This window comes from Trematomus bernacchii, unplaced genomic scaffold (genome assembly GCF_902827165.1).
Source record: "Trematomus bernacchii unplaced genomic scaffold, fTreBer1.1, whole genome shotgun sequence".
In the NCBI taxonomy this organism is placed as follows: Eukaryota; Metazoa; Chordata; class Actinopteri; order Perciformes; family Nototheniidae; genus Trematomus; species Trematomus bernacchii.
In genome coordinates, this window is record NW_022987648.1 from 10,930,922 (window position 1) to 10,953,259 (window position 22,338).

Below are 22,338 nucleotides of genomic sequence, written 5' to 3' on the forward strand. Positions count from 1 at the left end.
TTCTAAATAAATATCGTCCAGTTAGGAGTCATCGTTGAAATCTATGCTGGCGCTTTCTAGGAAATTATCAATAACAAGTCATAAACCTAATTGCATGCATAGGGTGAACAACACGTTAGCAGAGCAGCAGCTTCACTTCTCCATGGGTGTTCTTCGGAAAAAACTGGTCCGTGTAAGAGACCTGTTTAATCATATGTTTTGATTTATAATAAGAAGTTGACGTGTTTTGTAATTCTTCAATTACTGCAGATGTGTGTGTTGGAGAAAATTACCGGGCTTCAAGCCTCTGTGTTGACAGAGGATGAGCATTGTTTGGACTCTAAGGATGTTACAGTTGCTGTTACCCTCGAACAAGGAACACCTGTGCTGCTCCGATTCTATGTCACCGGAGACTACAGCTCATACTCTGAGACCAACATATTGAATACAGGCAGTGACATTTTTCACATTGGACCTTCAATTCAAGGTATGGAAGAATAACTATGATTCAATGATTTGAAACACTTAACCAACAACAAAATAAAAATAAGATGAGTATTCAATCTACTTAGTTTTCAGCTATGTATTATGTGCAGATGTTATTTATATCAATTAAAGAGGACATCTAATGCTCATTTTCAGGTTCATATTTGTATTATGTGCCTGTGCGATATGATTAAATGTTCAATTCCACTTTTAATCCAATATTGCACCACATTTTTGCAAAACACTACTTAGGTAGTCGATGTTTTTAACATTTTTTACAGTCATTTCATTTTTGGATCTCATAGCGGTCCTAATTTTCAGGTTCATATTGTATTTTGTGCCTCTACTGTGACATGTTTTCATGCTTTAATGTTCAAAAAGCTCTTTATTTTTCTCATACTGCCTGTGCTGCAGCACCTCTTTTCACCCTCTGTCTGAAACCAGAGCCCACTCTACTCTGATTGGTTAGCTGGCCGGCTCTGTTATGATTTGTCAACAGCTTAGAGATGTCCCACCCCCATCGCGAAAATGTGTTGGAGCGTAGGCCAACAGAAACGCCACAGTTACATAGTGATGTCACTATGTCTGGGAAGTAAACAAAGGAGTTAAATCGTGGCGTTTCACAAAGGGGGGGATTGTTTGGGAGAGAAACTCCTTCTGCAAGAATCTGCATTTTAGCCTTTGCAGAGAGACCATTTACATGCACAAAAAGCTATAAAACACACTACAGGAAAGGGAAAACCCAAAGAGCATAATAAGGCCCCTTTAATATTATAAGCAAAGTCAATGTTTTGTTTGCAGGATCTGTACATGTGAAAATCAGAGCATGGAACGCCTTCTCCTCTATAGAAGTGGAAGTGGATACGTTTGCTTTCTGTGGCCAGGAGTCAGTCATCACAGAAAAAGGATATAATGACATATTTTTGAGACTGGTAAACTGTTTTGTATTTACCTCCTATGGTAGTGTTTTATATTTCATTCATTTTTGATTCTGATACTGTATTATTTATACATAATGTGTGTTCATTTTTCTTTTCAGAAAAAAAAACATTTAAGAGTTGCCAGATCTGAAAAAAAACTTCAACAAATTGCATCACCTTCAGAATCAATACCTACCACAATCAAACTTTTCACAAGTGATCCATCAAAGTACAATGACCCCAACAGAAAATATGTGTGGTCATGCAGTGAGAAATGTGCGTTTTCTACTCTTTTCAAGTCAAAGATTAGGTATTAAATGTATTGAGTTTAAGTTTAAACTTTTTTTTTAGATGTTGTTTATGTGTTGGTTGAGTGTACTGAACTTCAATGTTCAGATAACAAAAGGTGTAAACATTATTGTAACGTTTCTGACAGATTTGGCTTGTATTTGATTTGGACAAAGTCATTTATTACAAAATATATATCTACACCTATATCAGCCTTTTTATTTATATCTGCATGACAATTGTATTTGCAGTAGAGTAATCACTTTTTTTTTGATTCACAGTGAATCCCTGTCGAGAATTTGAGGGGCTGGAATTTGAGGGGCTGGAATACATCATTCAAGGAGACTGCCTACCAGCCCCTTTTCAATATTATAAGTATTATTTTAAGGAGCTAGATAGGAAGGATAAAGAAAAGAAAAAGGAATTAATATGCGTCACCTTTACCCTTCCGCTGAACAAGCCATCTTGGCTAAGGTACTTTAAACTGATCTGCTCTGATCACTAAGAGCATTGCACCTGACCTCTCGTGTGATTTTGAACCTTGTTTACTTATAATACAAATCTGCCAAAAAAGGTGGAAATGAATTTATGACAACTTTGACTTGTATTGGAACAAATGAAACTGCGTTGTAAGGAAGTTAACATACCTCACTGGTTTAAGAGCAAAAGCTGTTTTTTGAAGATAGAAGATATTTTTCACGGTAGACATTTCAACTTGTCATAGTAGGAAGAAACCTATTTAGGCTCAGGTCCAATGGAATGTAGTCAATTCTAAAGTCACCATGTGCTTTTACCACTATCACAAGCTAAGATGTCCACATTTCAAAAACGTCTATTATGTACATTGTGAACATAGTAACATACATGTATGTTAAGCAATTAACTCAAATGAAATTGATTATCAGTCATAGAGTACAGCGAATGTATCAATAGGTTATTGTTTTATAATATAAACATATGGTTTTATCAGATAGCAATTTAATTTAGATGTAATCCTTCTTGGTATGTGTTGACCAAGTTTTTCTCATTGTTTCAACACAGTTTCAGTTGTACTCAAGGCTGTAACCCAGTAACGGACAAAACAAATGCAATAATTAAAATGGCTTGCTCAACACACACGTGTCCAATGGTTCTGTGGAACATTGAGGCCCCAAAGGAAAAAGGCCAGTGGCTAGTGAGTCTGACATATTATTTATGAATTGTTTCAGAGAAAGATCAGATACTGTTAAATATTGTAAGTAAAGTATTTGTGCATGTTCATTTATTGACAGGATGAAGTTAAAGACATCCATGAGTGCTACAAAGAAACAAAGCGACTTATAAATCCACAGAAAGGCGGGATTGAATACACTGTGGACCATAAGTTTATTAAAAAAGCTAAAAGAAAACAGGATATCACTGTGGTGATAACCTCTGGTACGTAAAGATCAGTCAGTTAGATAAAAGTAAAGCTGCTATGTTTTTGGTTTATTTGTCCGTAATTTTGCAAAATTGGTCATAAAGCTGGTTTAATGAGTTTGAAAAGTTTTCTCATGTTTATTTGTTAACTTGGGAACAAAGTCATGCAAGAGAATTATTCCACACCATGGCAGAATCACCAGTACTATTTTAATGAAAATGATTTTAATTTCTTAGTTTTGACGATTTAACAAACTTGTTTTCCCAAAATACCACCTATATTTGTAATTGTCCTTTTTTTTATACACAACAGTGGATGTCAATCTCATTTACACAACATTCATCGTAATTAAATCAACGACTCCAGATCCTGACAACCAAAATCCAGAAGCCACAACAGCAGGAAATGGAGACGGTGCAACAAACCCTGCTGGTCCCGCCTCTACATCACCTGCCACCATAAGTCAGAGTTCTACCATCCCTAACAACCCTACCACTGTCGGTTCCACCTCTACATCACCTTCCACCATAGGTCAGAGTTCTACCACCCCTAACAACCCTAACAACCCTACCACCATCGGCCCCGCATCTACGTCACCTGGAACCATAAGTCATAGTTCTACCACCCCTAACAACCCTACCACTGTTGGTTCCGACTCTACATCACCTGCCACCATAGGTCAGAGTTCTACCATCCCTAACAACCCTGCCACCGTTGGTCCTGCCTCTACATCACCCAGCACTTTAAGTGGCACCACCATCACCCCTTACAACCCTACCACACTTACAAACCCAATCACCAATGATCCTGCCTCAACAACAGCTAGCTTTGTTAGCAACAGCAATACCAACCCTAACAGCCCTACCTCACCTACTACCCCTTACACCAATGGTCCTGCCACAACATTACCTGGCACGATGGGTGACAACACTGCCACACTTACCACTGCTAACCCCAGTGATACATCTCCATCAGCAACCAACGACAATAATAACCTTAAGTGTATTACATCACCGGAAAGTGGAACTATACTTGATGCTTTCAATATAACTTGCACTACGGAGATTCCTTGTTCTAACTGTCAGTATTGTTTTAAGACTCAAGATGGTAAGTCATCCAATTTATATATCAAAAGGACAAAATAATCAAATTTCCAGTTATTATAAATAAACTGTTTCTTTCTTGTTTTGAAATTGTTAGGTAAGCACCTTCTATGCAGTAATACCAATGAAGTGAAGTCGGCCTTTCTTCCACTTGGAAACAGCAGTTGCAACTTCACCCTGATTATCAAAGCAACTGCAAAAAATAGCAGCTATGAAGCTAACACCACTATAACTGCAGAGGTTTGTCAAAAATCGTGCCAAGAGAAGAAATAATCTTTCTTAATGTTTCAATACCAAATATGTTCTTTCCTTCCCAGGTACTGGATTACACAGAAAATGACACCTCTTCAGTAGATGGTCTCAAGGTTGCAGTGGATAAGGCTGTGGCTCTGCTTAAGAAACAAGGTCTACTATCAGGACAAAATGTTGGACAGATATTTAGTTCTGTGTCAAAGAAACTGAACAGTCAATCTGATGAAGCGAATAAAGCTAATAGGCAAAAGGTAATTGCACTCTCAGATTACAGGCACATCAAAACAAAATGTGTGTAGACATTGTCTTGTCTGCAAAAATGTCTGATGAATTATTCATGAGTCCAATGTTGTACACAGTTACATTTAAATTGAACACATTTCACCATCTCTGAAACACATCAAACAGAGAGAAATGTTTCACAGGATATAAGAAATTGCTCCCAAATATTATTTCGAAAATAGGGACAAATTAGGTCAGGGTTATGATTGTATGTTTTTGTCTTCACTGTCACTAAATGGCTGTTGTATTTGCAAATGCTGGTCTTAGCTTTTGACCAAAAAGGCAAATTGTGCTTACATGAAACAAATGCAAGTTATTTATGGGTCTTGTTGTGTGTTATTAGCTAGTTGTCTAATATTAGCCTCTGAAGCCGAGACTAAAGACCTGTGTGCAGTCAGCAGGGTAAGGGTTAGAAGTTACCCTAACCCTAACGGCCCGTCCACACGGCGGCGTGCGTTGAAGCTTCAATGCTTCTGCCCATTCACTTTGAATGGGGTGACGTCACGCTTTGCCGAACTGCATTGTGGTTCCGTCGCTTCGCTTTGCTCGCGTTGCTCGCTTTGCTCGCGTTGCTCGCTTCAAAAGTTGAGCAATGTTCAACTTTTGAAACTTCGACGAAAGCGTCAGCCAATCAAATCATATGCCAGTACAAGCTCTAGCCAATCAAACCGCATGCTTGTGTGTGCGGGGCGGGAGATTCATGTGATTGGTTGTTGGTCGAGTTTCAGACACGCCTACCGGCAAGCTTCAACACACGCCGCCGTGTGGACGCTGCGTAATTTGTACAAGATCTTGTTGTCTTATTACATTTTAAATGCAGAACAAGTGACCTGAAACCTTCACTGGAACTGAGCTGAGCAATGTGAAAACCATAACGATCAATCTAACATGCACTTTACCCAAATGCCAAATTTCATAACAAAAACTTGAGCCGCTAAACCAGTGGTGGGGAACCTTTTTCCTCTCAAGGGCCATTTACATTTTTCAACATCCTCCGAGGGCCGTACAAATTATTGACCTCTGCTTAAAAATACTAAAATCACAGCCCATTCATTTGGCCTTTCTTTCATGCTGTGCAAAGAAAAAGCAACCTCTTAATCCAGATATCTTACCATGACTCGCGCATGCATGCACGTGCACGGTTGTGGCATGACCACCAAAACAGAAAGATATGGACACAAGATGTGTGCAAATGTATTTAGTTTCTTATTCATGTGGACATGATTTAAGTGGGGGGGGGGACCTAACCTCCTCTAGGGGGTCCGGGGGGCATGCTCCCCCGGGAAGATTTTTTTTTAAATGTTGAAGTTAAAAGCATCAATCTGGTGCACTTTGAGAGCAACATTAGGAGATCTATGGATACATCTCTCAACACCCATATGAAACAGAACTGTAAGCAGATTTTCTTTATGGATATTTTACAAATCACTCCCCTTTTAAACTGTATTCTTGTTTATTAATAACTTTTTACTGTCATATAGTATTTTATACCTGTTTACTTTATTCTCTTATTTTTTTATAACTATAATGATCATATAAAGATGTGCTTTTACCTCACTGGTTGGAGAAAAAGCTTCTTACTGTATATTCGTTAGCATAGCTAGCTAACCAGATGCTAATAACAACAAAGTTATTGACTGTATGATCAGTATGACAGATGAACAGATGCCACTGGGCTTTCAACTAAAGACACAGCCACTCAAAAACTGCGGCATGTGTACGGCTCCTTATGGGTACTGCAATTTGTGAAGTCCCGGCTCGGAGCGGCGTTCTGGTGCTCTCCTGCAGAACTGCACCCCTGTCAGACGGGACATATACCACGTGATGACACGTTAGGCTCGTGTTGTGTTCAATGACCCTGACCTAACCCAGGAAAAACAGGCACTCGCTTGTTTAATTTTTTTGAGGTCTAGATTTCTTAATTTCTTTTTTTTTGCGTGTGTTTATAAATTACCTCGAGGGCCGTACCAAATGGTCTCGCGGGCCGTATACGGCCCGGGGCCCGGAGGTTCCCGTCCCCTGCGCTAAACGAATGTAATTACCAATGAATTACATTTTCAATCTTCTTGCCAAACTGTTTTTGTAAAGTCATGATATTTGAGGTTCAGTGTTTCAGCAATCCGTCACTGTGGCAGAAACCCCTGTTCAAGCCTTGTTTAAGTAGAAAGTTAGTAACCTAAGAGAAACCAACAGAGGCAGTGTGCCCTGACATGGCTTAATTCTTCTACATTCGTTTAAAATATATCATAATAGTACATTAAATCACAAACGATTTATTGCTTTTGTCTGTTAAAGCTTCGCGAGGAGATGATGGCCATTATTACTGATACAGTAAAAGAAGTTCCGACCCAAACTCCGGAAGGAATTCAGGTGATAGCCAGAGGACTTGCTGCTCTCGTCCAGAGAGGCACTGAACTCAGCTCCTCTACTCAGGTATTGTCTGGTTAAACTGATGCAGGGTAAATTATGCGATGATAGGAAGGTGGGAATTAAGCAGTCCACTGCTGCTTTCGCTTAGGTTCACTTAATTAAAGTGAGATTACAGAAGAAATTGTTTCTTCTAACATAAAACATATCTATCTAATTTCGAGAATTGATTCCCACCCCCAGGAGAATGCATCAATATTGCTTGCAGACCTGAGCTCATATCTCCTACACATGGATGTGTACCAAAATGGAGAAAATGTGAATGAAATACAGGCTGCAGCCAGCACCATTGTGGAAGGAGCAAGCAATATCCTAGATTTTCCTTCCAATGTGAGTTTGACCTTAGACTGTTACGGTTGGGATTCACTTCTCTAATACTTCAAGATTGTGTAACTGAAGTGTATTGATTACTGTCTCTAAAAGTGAAAAAAGACCATAATGCTGCAACATATTAGTTTGTCTTGGGCTAAAATGCAGTCAGGAACAATGAGTTAAGAGACCAGGAACGTGGCCAGTGATTCTTCACTCATTTACATCTTGTCTGAATGCAAATTTGCAGATGAGTGATTTGTTTTGTTTTTCAAACTCTCCTTTGTCTTACATTTAATAAATGTTCTATCCTTTGCAGAAAAATGTCTCTGGTGCACTTCTCCTTGCTTTGAGCAATACACAGAGTGCACTGTTAGCATGTATGGGTGATAACGAGGGTCCGACTATCATCCAACAAGCTCATATTGGTTTGTTTGTTAATAGGTATGTACTTTTACATTTTTTATAGAAGGCACCCAGTCAAAAGAAAACTCCAACACACTTCAACTTGTGATTTAAAAAAACATCTGGTTGATACGTGCATTTTAGAGGTGCTGATTGACTAAATGTTTACCTTAGGATAGAGTTTAAGGGATAGGCTAGCTATTTGTCCATGCTTCGTTTCTTTATGCTTAGCTAAGCTCAGCTAAGGCATTTGTAACCACTGTTTATAAGTGTACATCCCTTTACTGGGAGATTTTTTTTAAAGTTTAGTATTAGGGGCAGAGGTGGGGACTCGAGTCACATGACTTGACTCGAGTCAGACTCGAGTCGCATATTTTTTGACTTGAGACTTGCTTGACTAACATTGATAAAAGACTTGACTTGACTTTGACTTGGTATTCATGACTTGAGACTTGACTTAAGCTTGAGACAGATGACTTGAAAGGACTTGTCTGTTTAAAATTAAATATTTGCGTTTGTTTTTGTAGTGAGATATTACGTTTAGTTTTTTCGAAAAACGTGATTGGGTGATTATAGCGCCGTGCGCGCAAACCTGGCAACCCACTAGAAGGCAGGAGTGTCAGTTAACATGGCAGCGGCTAGCGTTACTCCACAAATAGTGAAGTTTGGATTCAAGGATTATGTTGTCGATGACGATAATAAGAAGAGAACAGCGGTATGCAGGGTCTGCAGCATAAAGATCAGTGACACGACCACCACAACATCCAACTTCATTCGTCACTACAAAAAAACCCACAGAGAAAGGTGCGTGAAAGCTAACGTTAAGTTTAAGCTACGTTAGACTTGGTTTAAAATTGATTAAGCATTGCAAAGAGAAGACAAAACGGTAAATTAACACTAGAACCTCCAAGGGATTCATTTGTACTAACCCCGATACTGACGGGCTGTCAGGAGAGGGAGAGAGAGAGAGAGAGGGAAAGAGATGCCTCTTTATTTCCCCTGTGTTATTATCAGAAGTTAATGTACACTTTTGAATAATGTAGTTCATCTGCTTTTAGTAGTTTGTATAAATGTTTTAATTATGTTGTTTTTGTTTGTAGAAGTGCATCATTCCTTGATTTATTGTAAAATGAATCTGAACTTTTTGATCTGTTATGATGATAAACTGAAGCAATTTCTAAATTAACCCAATTAACTGAGTTTTAAATCGTCCTACTTAGTTTATAAGGAAATTATGAAGAGGAACAAATTAAATGATTTGCAAATGATATCTATGTAGGTGCTGACGCTGTTGGCGGTTCTAGTGTTAACAGAAATGTAAATTAAATATGTGTAATGGCAAATGCCATATATGATTTTCTTACCTGGAATTCTGCCTTTTTGAACAGACTTTCAAGTCCTAGCTATATTGTCTGCAGTTCTGGGGTTAATATGAATCTAATATGATTGTCATCGGTCTAAATTAGATTTCAAATGATTAACTGTGTATGTAATGAAGATCATAGTGTGGGTTAAATCCATTTTCATAACCACTGTCTTTTAACTGATTTAAATGTGGAAACTGGGCTTATTCATCAGAATTTCGTATGACTTGACTTGACTTGACTTGACCTGAGCAATGACTTGACTTGACTTGCTTGACTCTCACCACAGTGACTTGGGACTTGCTTGATACTTGTAGGTCAAGACTTGAGACTTGCTCATGACTTGCACATGTAGGACTTACTCCCACCTCTGATTAGGGGGTGTCATTAACTGTAAAAAAATATGTGAGTGATATTGTTTTTTAAAGTTGAACTTTAACTGTAGCTGAATGGTGGCGATAACCTCAATAACACCCATTTTATCAGCTAATAACATTAATGTGGGTTTAAATAAATATTTATTGTGGGGGCATGTTCCTCAAAGAAAAAAAAAAGGAAGTATAACTGATTATAAATTAAACTTACTTATATCAGCATGTTATCTCTCTCATCTTTTCCCTTAGATCAACTCTGAGAAGTTTGCACACAGAGTCTATATCTATTCCCAACAGTTACGGTCCCACATTTTCTCTCCCCGCGCTTCCCTCTAATATATTGCCTTCAGATGAACCTGTGGATGTACGAGTAAGTCAGAAATGTTGATGTGTACAGTGTGTGTTTTTGTGTGAATGTGGGATTGTGGGCTGTCTCCAAATCAGTATTTTCAGAGACAGCACTTCAAAACGATGCATCTACTCAGTGGTGAGGGGGATACATCTTCTGTATTTTTTACATACATTTGTGCGTGTAGTCAAGTCAAGTCTTATGTAGTTTTATTTATATCGCACATTTTCCTCAAGGGGCTACATTGACTCATGTTATTTGATATTAACATTATTACTGCAGAATTTCTCTTGTCAATACACCCTTCCTACGGTGTGAAAATATTTTCTGCTAAGTAAGTATGAGTTTAGCACACAGTCAGAATCCGCAGCCAGGACTAAGTTCTTATGAAGTCAAGTTCGAAAAGTGACTTGAATGGCAAAATTGCGGGAGGCAGTTGCTCAGTCTGTAGGGACCAAAGGGTTGCCGATTCAATCAATCACTCAAAATGCTTTAAAGGTGTCCTATCGTGCAAAATGCACTTTTTGATGTATTTTGTACATAAGTATGTGTCCCCGGTGTGCCAGGGAACTCACAAAGGGTCAGAAAATAAAACCCTCTCTTTTCCTCTGTACCCAAATCTCAAAAAACGGGGGTACAACGGAGCTGATGGGTGATCTAGTATTTTGAGCAAAACACATGATAGACATGTTTTTCTATTTTTTTCTATATCTGAGACCCATAATATTTGCCTAAAAATAGCATGATAGGAAACCTTTAATAATCCCAGGGGGGAATTCTGTTTTGTGACAGTTGCACCATATAAGAATACATATTTTATTAAGTAAACATTAATAAATAAAAGTCCTTGTAGCCACTCAGGACATAGCGCCTTAGGCACAGGAACAAGGCAGGACGTCCTCCACAGCACAGGGACTCTCTGAAGACTCAGGCTTATGAAGTGAAGACATGGTGAAGCTCTCGGTGCAATCCTTGTAGGTAACCATTGAAGGAACTGTGTGGAAGTGTTGTCGATGGAAACATTGTCGTCAGATATATCCTGGTGCAGCCATGTTTTGAAAAGCACATTCAACTACTCACCCCGTCAGCTCATCCATTCCCTTGCTAGTGATATTAAGTTGCCAAGGATGAGACGGGGGAGACACGGCTTATATCTAATTTCTCCAGTTTATCCTGCATCCTCTGTGTCCTTCAGATTTTAGTTGGGATACTCGTTATTCCGACTAACATGCTAGCCAGTTTTAACGTATTAGCTTCTCTCCGCTGTAAAAAATGCACAACGGGTTGCTGCACAGCAATGGTGTGATGTACAACAGCAGCAAAAAAAAACCTCTACTACTCTACAAAAGTAATTTCCACTAATCGAAAAATAACAATCCCGATAAGAACAAAATACAGAGTGTGGACTGGCAGCCAGAGAGGTTCCACTCTGGGCTGTTAACATGGCAGCCTCTTCACTGTGACACCTCTCCATTAAAAAAACAAACACATGTGAGCGCATGTGTGTTGATATCTGAATTCCCCCTTGAGAGATTGATAAATTGGCCTCTCCTTTCATCGACCTAGTGTATTGAGTTTTAGGGGGCTAGATGGTGTGTATGTTAGATTTGATGTTTTTCTCAAGTTTTCTAACCTTTCTGACCTGCTAACAGGGTTTCAACCAATGTTTCGCTATACGTTTACAGATGCTAAGTATAGACAAGAACCCATTTGCCTGGCATGAGGGAGGGAACATCAGTGGAGTAACAGCTGCTCTATCTCTCACAACAACAAATGGCTCTAGTATCGCTGTGGAGAACTTAAGTGAGAATATTAAGGTCAGTGCAGCATCTGAGAATTGCTACTAAGTAAATCTATAGTAGTTTTATGCAGAATAGCCCATTTCAGAATCTTATATATTATAGAAGTTAATAATATTTAATGATGCATTCATCACCATTGTTGAAGCAAGTCAAAATAAGGCTGATTGTATTAGTGTTATCTTAACCTATACATTTATATCATATTATCAGTTGGGATTTTGTATTTTATAATCTAAATCTGTAAAGTAACTAACAAAAGCTGTTAAATGTAGCGAGTAAATAGTATAATACTTGCCTATGAAATGTAGATGACTTAACGAACAATGTAGTAGAAAATGGAGATACTAAAGTCAAATACAAGTAGCTCAAATTATGCAGAAGTAAATTGTAAATCAATTTACTTAGTTATTTTCCACCAGTGTGTATCTATATGAATATCTCATTAACAGTTTAGTTGCATATGCACATCAGAGGGGTTATGATTAAAAATATTGTACGTTTTTCTCTGTTAATGTAGTTCATATTAACTGACCTAAAAACAGTTCATATAGCATATTAACTGACCTGAAAAACAGTTCATATAGCTCCATACAAAATTGTGGCATCTTGTGTTTTTCTCTTATATCTTATATTTATTTCATCTCCCCTTAATTTTTTACAAAACACAGCCGGCTGCATAAGAATAAGAGATTATTTCTCATCCTACTTTGCATCCAGTGCTACCCTGATCTGATGCATGTTCAAACCATAAAACATTATGCAGTGTGTTCTTTCAATAACAACTTTCTTCCAATAACAAGAAAAATAACCCAGATTTGTACCATTATAAAGCCACTTTAGTGAGACCAATAACATTGCATAGCAAAGTGTTTACAATAGAAGACAGACAGAAAGTCTACAGTTTGTTATGTTGGTTATTTCTTTCATTACCACACATTAAAATGCTTTGGATCTATTTTCTGGCAATTTCCCCGGTCCCCAGATTCTGTTGCCAAGGCCTGTTGGAGAGCAGGTGAACACCTCATTTTTAGACCTGGGGAACTTCAGCACAACAATCATAGAAGTTGCTTCAGCTGACTCTACGCTGGTTTTAAAGGTGCCGTAAGATGTTTTTATTTTGTTTCTGAGACGAGTGATGAGAAAGAATTTTCACTTTACTTTGACAGCTTAAATTGTTTTATTCAAGTGGCTGTATTACTACCCCTTTGTGCAACCAATACAATTTCACTAACTATCTGCTTTAACAAATGTTCTTTTTGATAGTCGTGGCATTTTTCTTCAATGTTGATATCATAAGGGTAAAAAAATAATACACTGTGTTTTAAATATGATTGTCGTGTTCTGGATGCTCTAACTATGTCTATTAAAGATGGTGCCCTCCAATGATCCTTTACCGTTCAAAATCCTCCTTGGTTATATGGACTTCCCAACTGAAACAAATAATGTTGCGATGACGGAGATGCCTCACGATGGTGCAACACAAGGTAATACATCCCTGCTTATTGATGGGTGACTTTTATGCCTTATACATTTGATTATGTATCCATTTATTGATTACTTTTGAATTTGTCTAATACAGAGGAGAGATACACTTGGCTACTAGACCCCAACGATTTAAAGGGAAACACTGGAGTGCACTATCTTGTAGTTAGGCCCATTGTAGGACCGGGTATAAAATCCATCAATGCTACTTTGTCAATTACGCCCATCAGTGCTGCATGTAGATTTTGGGACGAATCCAATTTGGATTGGAGCACTAATGGATGCAAGGTAAGTACAGTGTTTCAGTCTTCCTGTAATGTGTAAAATGTTTCCAAAACTTTGAAGACAGTAAAAGTTGTTGGTGTCTTTCAAGGTTGGTGTTCACAGCACACATTTGGTCACAGAGTGCCTCTGCAACCACCTCACCTTCTTTGGGAGCTCTTTCTTTGTCACTCCCAACCTCGTTGACCCGTCACGCACTGCTGAGCTGTTTGCAACTTTTGCAGAGAATCCTTTGGTTGTCTGCTTTGTTGCATCACTCTTTGGGGCCTATCTCTTGGTGGTTCTGTGGGCCAGACGGAAAGACATAAAAGACACAGTCAAGGTACCAGATTAAAATTCAAGAATAAATTAAAACTGCCCAAAATGTAATCCCAGCCCAAAAAAACATGTTGTTGGCTGGTTGGCAGGTAAAATTGACGGTGCTTGGCGACAACGACCCCATGGATGAGTACCGCTACCTGTTGAGTGTCAGCACTGGGCATCGGAGAGGAGCCGCCACTTCATCTAAGGTAAATATGCCATCAGTTCATAGGAAATAATGTAACGCTTTGTAGAAAAGGCTCTGCTCTTTAAGCAAATATTATGAATAGAATAAAGATTTCTGATGCGATACACCCCATTTTTAGGAATACATTACCATAAATATTCTCTCAGAAAATTGTTGCAGAATCTGTAGGAAACGGGATAATACATTTCAGTTTGATTGTCAGAGTATTATGAGCACGTCTGATCGGGCTTTGGTTGAATACAGGTAAACAATCCGTGTGGAGAGTGAGAAAGGACGCATCTCTTTGATAGTGACTGATGTCTTGGTTCTTCATTTTTCTAACCTTCACTCAGGAAAATAATTGATCTTATTGAGTAAAGTATTACCATGTTGACAATGAAACAATGTAGAAAAGAAAATCAGCACAACAAGAGACATAAAAGGAGAGTGAATATTGAACTTTTGTAAGATGGTGAAAACATTTCTCCAAATGAATGCTAATGCTGCTAACACGTTATCTGTAGCAACTTTCTTTGTCGAGTATGACATACTAACTAAGAAGGTTCGACAAAAAATGTTTCACCGTAAATAAAAAAACAAATTACAGTTTGGAACTAAATTATACTAATATGTTACTTTATTATTTAAAAATAAACATGTTAAAGAACTTATTCAAATGTTCTTTAACATGTTTCTTCTGTCTCTCTTTGTTTCTTTGATAACTTTTTTAAGTTCAACCCATATTCAAGGCTGGCTATGCTGAGTGTTTTAGAATTTTCTAAAATAGTATTTTTAAATATCATCGATTATATTTTGTCCTGTACAATATGCTGTTGCATCATTCTGACATTTAACAATTGCACATCTTCAATCTATTTTAAAGGCTAAAGTATATCCAGTCATATTGAAAGCAGTTTCACTAAATAACTAACTGATTGTGTTAAGAGTAGGAGAATAAAATATAAATCATTATTTATCATACATTTCCCAATTTGGGATCAATAAAGTACATCTTATCTTATCTTATCGTATTGGTCATTAGGGCTAGGGTTGCAGCCCTAACCCCCAACCCTCCATTAACCTGTTTGCATTGAAGTCAAGTGGTTGAATATCACCTTTTGTTCTTCGCAGTTTTAAATAAAGCGTACTGAACTGTTTTAGGTGATAATCACACTGATGGGTTCAGAGGGAAGCAGTGAACCGCATCATCTAACGGACTCGAAGAAATGTGTGTTTGAGAGAGGTGCGGTGGATTTGTTCCTGCTAACTACGCCCTTTCCTCTGGGAGACCTGCAGAGCATCAGACTATGGCACAACAACTCAGGGAGCCATCCTGCCTGGTACGCCAATTTACAATTGTCAGGACCACTGAAAAGACATCCTAAATATATGTCATTTTCACTTCATTACAAGCTGTAATATAGGCCATTGAATTCCTCTGAATGTTATGACCTACTGTAGAACACAGTGCACATGGGACATGATGTAAGTACGATAAATATGATAAATGATACTGACCTTGCAAAGGAGTACTTGCTCTCTCCTACTCTTTTGTTGTTGAGAATTACTTTCCGGTTTGTTAAGTGTCTTTTGATGTACTTTGCTCAAGGAGGATTTTGTTTGTTTAAAATGTTAACATTCCATCTTATTTTTCAGGTATGTCGGCAATGTCATGTTGCAGGATTTACAGAAAGAGCAGAAATGTCATTTTCTTTGCAACTCATGGCTGGCCATAGACATTGGTGGTTGTTCCCTGGATCAAGTCTTTCCTGTTTCAACAGAGGTGGATCTAAAGAGGTTCAGGTGAGGTTAAATCAACAGGGTACTGAGCAGCAAACACACTGTTGATGTTTTGAAACAGGGAACTTTGATTGTATTTGGAGGATAAGAGGAATGATAAATTGCAAATGAAATGAAATTATTTTATCTCAGATAATGTCAAATTCACAGAATGCTCTCTTTTTTGAAATATTACAAAACCCACACACCAGCAGACAGAATACAAAAATAAAATAAAATAATTCTAACCCAGGTGGTCCTCAGATTTACGTGTTGTGTTTTTTTTATTGCATTATTGCCAAGGACTTAATTGTTAATTAACATGCAAAATTAGTCAAATTCAACCTTAAAGGCTAAATAAATAAACCCCTTTCAGATTCAAAAGGCAATTAAAATGAGTTAGAGGAAAATGCAAATAAACAGAAGACAAGTGCTAGTTATGCCTGATCAAATCACTTCACACACCAAGTCTAACATTTCAGAATTGTGTGTGTTTTATATGTTATGCCTTGTTGGAGGCTGAATTGAGGCAAGTTGATCTGAATTGTAAGTTGAACTGAATTGTGCTCAAAATGTCTATGGCACGGTGAGGTATGAAATGGCAGAAGAAAGATTTCAAGTAAAAAACGTTCCTGCCTTTATAGAGACAGGAGAGGCTGAAGAGAAGGCAGGCTTATATTTGATCAACTATTATACTTGTTTTAAAGACAACAAAAGAAAATGTTTACCGTTCTAATTGAATTTTACACATAAAACAACAAATGCTGCAGAAAAACGAAATTCAATGACCCTGGGTAAGAATGCTTGATTATTAATTAATCATGTAAATTATAGTGTGGACTGTACAAATAAAATGCACACAAACATTTACGAGAAAAAGGTGGACAAACATTCACAATCAAAATCCTAGTCACCACAGGAAGTTTCTGTGGATTTACAAAATATTTTAGCTCCGAGCTCAATATATTTATATTGACACTTTTCTGCATAGCATTTCCTTCCTTAGCTGTACTAATAAAGGCAGAAATATCCCCAAAAATTCATATTACAATGAATAAAAAACGTGCATATCATTCATTCAATAAACTCATACACTGCAAAAAGAAAAAAACAACACATTTCAAGATATAACCAGGACCTCAACTGAGAATGGGGAACATATATTTTTCTTATAGTCTTAAATAACGTTTTTGGACTCAATTGTGTTTAATAAGAGTAGACCTCTTGTTATATTAACCCTATTATTACCTTCGTATTATTAGAAGATGATGATTATCATAATACCCATATTGAGAAAAGCACATTCAGATTTAAATTCATGTACAGCATCTTGTTTACTTACTATCAATAAGCAGGAATGAGAAGGTTACTGACGGAAAACTCTTAGCTGATGGCGTAGTTTTTTTTGGTGTATGGCCATGAAGAATATGCCTTTAGGTGCCTTATAATACTTTAGGTATTAATATGCAATAGGTGAGCATTTGATGGTTGATAAGTGTATCTTTTTCTAAATTTTAACCAAAATGTGAAGGAAGGTTTTAGGTTGTTTTTCTCATAGCGTTATCCCTTTATTTTTTAGTAACTTGTTCTTTATGAAGACTTCAAAGGATTTCAGTGACGGACACCTCTGGTACTCTGTGATCAATCGACCACCGAGCAGCAACTTCACCTGTGTGCAGAGAGTTTCCTGCTGTTTCACCCTGCTGCTCTGCACCATGCTTACCAGCGTCATGTTTTATGGCATCCCAACAGATCCCTCTGAGCAGACCATGGACATGGGTACAACACATTTTTAATAAAGTCAAGTTTACTGTCAGAGCTTTGAAGACATTTTCCTGACCTGGTTTTTTAATGTACTCCTGTGTACATAGGACCAAACAACACAATTACTAATTAAATATGTTTTTTAAAACAAAATACATCTTTATATATTTGTGGATGAAAACAAATGTTTGAAAAGATATGCGAATTTCAAGTACATGTCTTTATCTCTGACTCTCGCTCTCATTCTCCTCAGGTCTCTTTGAGTTTACATGGCAACAGTTCATGATCGGAGTACAAAGCTCCCTCATTATGTTTCCTGTTAACATCCTCATTGTAAGCATTTTCCGAAACACACGTCCCAGAGAAACGTCTTGTTGCAAGCGCAAAACAGAAAAACCAGATGCAGAGCAGACGTTTGTCTCTCCAAGTAACACCAACAACATGAGTGTCAATGTCACTTTGGACACTGTCATTATGGTAGGTGCTTCATGTGTTTCATGTGATAAGTATAGCTATTCAAAATATTGACCCTTAAACATGAACATTTATGACAAAAGCGTGATTGAGTCAATAATTTGTCTCAAATTCATGTGAATTGCGTCCATATATTGTATATTGTATGTCATTTAATAAATAGAAAACACCTTTGTATCTCAATATGTTCTTCCTTAGGATATAAAAAGGATTGCCCAATCTCTATCAAAGACCATGAAAAGCAACATCCCATGCACAGAGTCCGAGTTTGGTCCTGCACAACAAGTTGATATCAATGCTGTCCTTTCTACAGTGGAGCACTTCATCACAATGAATGACAAAGCCAGTGACACCACCCAGCCTGAGCTAGGTAAGTACAGTACATGATGTGGAGGGCTCATTCTGCAACATTGTATGTAATACTATCTTGATTTTGGACAGATATAGTACAGTGTTTTACAGAGAGCTTATGGGGTTATTTTGTATACACATAAATACATGCACATGCATTTCATGATGCATAAGTCACTGTGCAGACTATTGAGCTGTCATTTGTAACATTTGAGGGAAGACGAAAAGTGATAATAAAATCAGTATGAAAATTAAGTGGTCCAAAAACTTTAGTAACCCAAACATAAGTACATATATTTTTGGTTTCAAATGAAGCACAGGCTATGCCATTGTGTTTTTCAAAACAAACACAAAGTGGTCTAAAATCAATGAAACAGGGCTGGAGATTGTTCCCTAATCAACAAATACAGCTTGGTAAAGTTAAATTGTTTTCAGACAGAGCCCAACATTCAATTTTCCCATCATGAAATGTTGATCTAACGCCACAATTAAACGCAAAAATGCTGCAAAGCAAATGGAAAAGGGTTTAATTAACATGACATTTGGGCACGTATCATAGGGTAAGGGTTAGGGTTGAAGTTAGGGTTACACGTTACACTAACCCTCAATGAATCAGCTTGGACATTGATCAGAAAAAGTGGAGAAAGAAAAAAAAAGAAAAACACACAAGCTCACTCCAAATGAAGGATCGGTGCATCCATTGATAGGGCTGCTCAATTAATCGTATTTTAATCGCAATTACGATTATGGCTTGCAACGATTACGAAAACAACGTAATCGAAATAAAACGGTTATTTTTGTATTATTATTATTACTTTTTTTTTTTATTATACTTAAAGTTCAGGGTAATCAACTGTTAAAAACATACTATTCACATTTTTTTTCTCCAATAAATTGATTTTTTCAAAGTAAATGGATAATTGTTTTTAATAATCGGGATATCAATTATTGACCCAAATAATCGAGATTATGATTTTTGCCATAATCGAGCAACCCTATCCGTTGATGGTGAGCTTACAGCTAACATCCAGTTGCTAAATTTATTGTTTGGGAAAAATAAAAAGGAACTGCACAAATGGTTGAACATTTGTCGGAATGACTCCAGGAAAAACAATTCACTTTCTGTCCAAACACAACTTAAAAGTCACCTATAATGCAAAATGCACTTTTTTATGTCTTTTATACATAAAAATGTGTCCCCAGTGTGTAATGAGACTCACAAAGAAAATACAACCCTCTCTCTTCTCCTCCTTACCCACATCTCTAAAAACGGGGGTACAACTGAACTGATCCAGATTTGCTGCGGTCATGACGACATTACTAAAATGTGGGCTGGCTTTACGTTGAACTCCTGGTGTTTTTAAAGTAATATGGTCTTTGTTTACATTAGCAAGCATCGCTAACACTCAGAGCTAACGCTGTACTGGAGAGAATGTGTGTAAAAATGGCGGATATAAAAAGGTACTCACCTTGTGGTAAACCCGCGAGAGAGAAAGCGCTTGAGCTCCATACTGTTTAAAAAATAATCCTTGATGTGGTTTGGAACATGATATGGCGTTTTGAGTTCCTGCCGGTAGAGTAGAGACTGTTCTCTTCCCGCTCACCGCTTGCATGAGGAAAGGACAACAGCTCGGGTTACATTTAAAGCTACAGACCCAGAATCAGCACTTTAGTAAGAATCAGCACTTTAGTAACAGGGCTGAAATAGAGGGGTATGAGGCATGGCTACAATGGGTGACCTTTTTGGTATTTTGAGCAAAACACTTCAGAGAAATGTTTTGTATAGATATTGCCCTATCATATATTTAAGCAATAGCTCACGACAGGCCGTGGTATATGCTCATTATATCACAGCTAAGGGGCGTGGTTCGGCCCGACGCGAAGCGGAGGGTCGACAACCCCCTTAGCTGTGATATAATGAGCATATATCACGGCCTGAAGTGAGCTATTGCTTTTATAAAACGGTTACCAAGTGTGGCAATATGAAAGAAAAATACACACTCTAATTTAAATAGTTTTTATTAGTAAATAATGATGTTCAAAATAAAATAGTCCCTCTGTTGCCTTCTGCACGAAACATAGTGCGAGGTGGTTGCTATGCAACAACACTAACAACAGCTAGCGAACATATTAGACAGAGAGCGTTGATCCATTATTTGGCTATTTATTTACATTAATGTGTATGTTGCCGTTTATTGTGCACCCACTGAAAAACTGTCCAGCATCAGTAGAATGGCTTACGTGGTTACTTGTATAGGCTGAGGTTGTTCTAGGCTGTTGCTTGGCGTGGCGAGAATATTGCTCCACTTTCTCCAGTCCCCGAGATTCGGCTTCCAGTAGCTCTGGAGAGAGCTTTCGCACCTGTGGCCACTAACGGTCATAATTTCTCTGCTTTGTTTCAAGACCCGCATCAGAAAGCTTTTGAATGGTGGTACTTTTCCAGTTGGTCTACCTGCTCTTCACGTAGCTCTACATGTCGTCGTTTAGGTGCTTTTTGTTCTGGAGATAGGCACTCCTCAATCCACTCCTCCATAGTAAGACCCCCCCCCCCCCCCCCCCCCCGGAGGTCGAAGTTAATCTTAAATGTTTTTGCGGACCTTTTTGATTACAGATTTGAAAACATCGTTGCTTGCTTTAAAAGTAGCACAATTCATTATGTCAAACCTTGGAAAGTATCTAAATATCCCTGCCCTAATGCCAAAGGAACTGCACACTGAATATGTTTTTGCCGTTTGATGTCTATGTCTGGACCGCTGCGTAAAAAGGAGGGTTTCTGCCCCGTTACTTCTCCGCTGCTTTCTTGTTCCAGTTTGAAAAGCAAACTGCAGGCAGTTTGCTTTTCAGCCCAACTGTATACTGTTTATCTCAGACGCGGAGGGATACTGAGTTGTTGTGAAAAGTAACTTACAATTCTACCCGTGGTATACGCTCAGTATACCACGGCTAAGAACCAATCAGATTGCTTGATTTTACTTGTCCGTTTTATAATGTTCAAATATAGCATAATAGGTGAGCTATAATGCATGTGTTTGCATTTCTAATATCAGACACCAATTGCAAACTAGTTTACTAAATCAGAAATGATGTACATTTTCAGAGTACAGTCCTACTATGCATCCTGGGTCAACACTGGAGGGGATTCAGAAGAAGAGCAACAAAAACCAGTATCTATACAGGCAGCTGTGTCACATCGACAAACAGCTGAGTCAGCTGGGACCCTCCGACTTCCCCGACCCACACAGCTACAGCCGGGCTCTGCAGCAGGTCCATGGCATGAAAGTGTTCCTTGAAGATCAGCTTTTTACATCCGGCTTTAACAACCCTGAAGAACCCAACCAGAAGAAGTAAGGAAGTCACTTGTTATAAAGACAACCCTCGTGGTTTGTCAAGTGTTATTCACTATCATCTTTAAATATATGCCAGAGCCTTGAATGTTAGCATTTTCTGTTTCCTTTTTCATCGTGTATGAACACTCTGTTTTCCCGAACTTTTGTGATTGTTGCCCCGCCCTAATTCGATCCACCTGTGTCTAATCACCTTGCTGCCTTTGTGTCCTTGCCTGCCCTATCCAGCTGTGTCTTGTTTATGTGATTAGTTATGTGTGTATATATTCCTTTCTTTGCCAGTGTTTTCAGATTTCCGTCAATGATTCTGAACAATGGTTCCCATATATTTTTCCTGCCGTGGATCTGATGGGAACTTTTGCTGTCTCTTTGTTTTGTGTGTGCTCCATTTTTCCTTTTTATTACGTTAGCCTGCCCCCTTACTTAAACGTTTTCATTAGTTGTACCTGCCTCACTTTCTGTTCTGAATTTTGGTCCAACTTACTTCCATATCCATTACATTGACAGCCACTTAAAAATATTGTGTAGAATAGTGTGAAGAATTATTATTTGCCTGAAAGTTTATTTCTTGTTTATATTTTCTGTATGTGTTTATTATTCATTATTATATTATATTTCAGGTCACTGCAAAGTGGT

At 38.0% G+C, this 22,338-nt stretch overlaps 1 protein-coding gene across 1 annotated transcript in view; it reads left to right on the forward strand.

Moving 5' to 3' along the window:
• The first annotated feature begins 2,799 nt into the window (after nt 1-2,799).
• The window catches only part of LOC117485883 (polycystic kidney disease protein 1-like 2), a 37,109-nt gene continuing 17,570 nt past the window's right edge, over nt 2,800-22,338 (forward strand). Inside the window, exons 1-17 of the mRNA XM_034134585.1 lie at nt 2,800-2,847; nt 2,945-3,089; nt 3,385-4,074; nt 4,273-4,415; nt 4,493-4,678; nt 11,590-11,754; nt 12,722-12,835; nt 13,109-13,223; nt 13,319-13,509; nt 13,595-13,825; nt 13,911-14,012; nt 15,152-15,330; nt 15,647-15,793; nt 17,349-17,548; nt 17,787-18,010; nt 18,206-18,377; nt 21,456-21,702. Of these exons, the coding sequence (XP_033990476.1) occupies nt 2,800-2,847; nt 2,945-3,089; nt 3,385-4,074; nt 4,273-4,415; nt 4,493-4,678; nt 11,590-11,754; nt 12,722-12,835; nt 13,109-13,223; nt 13,319-13,509; nt 13,595-13,825; nt 13,911-14,012; nt 15,152-15,330; nt 15,647-15,793; nt 17,349-17,548; nt 17,787-18,010; nt 18,206-18,377; nt 21,456-21,702 (3,299 nt within the window). The remainder of the gene's footprint in view (nt 2,848-2,944; nt 3,090-3,384; nt 4,075-4,272; nt 4,416-4,492; nt 4,679-11,589; nt 11,755-12,721; nt 12,836-13,108; nt 13,224-13,318; nt 13,510-13,594; nt 13,826-13,910; nt 14,013-15,151; nt 15,331-15,646; nt 15,794-17,348; nt 17,549-17,786; nt 18,011-18,205; nt 18,378-21,455; nt 21,703-22,338) is intronic.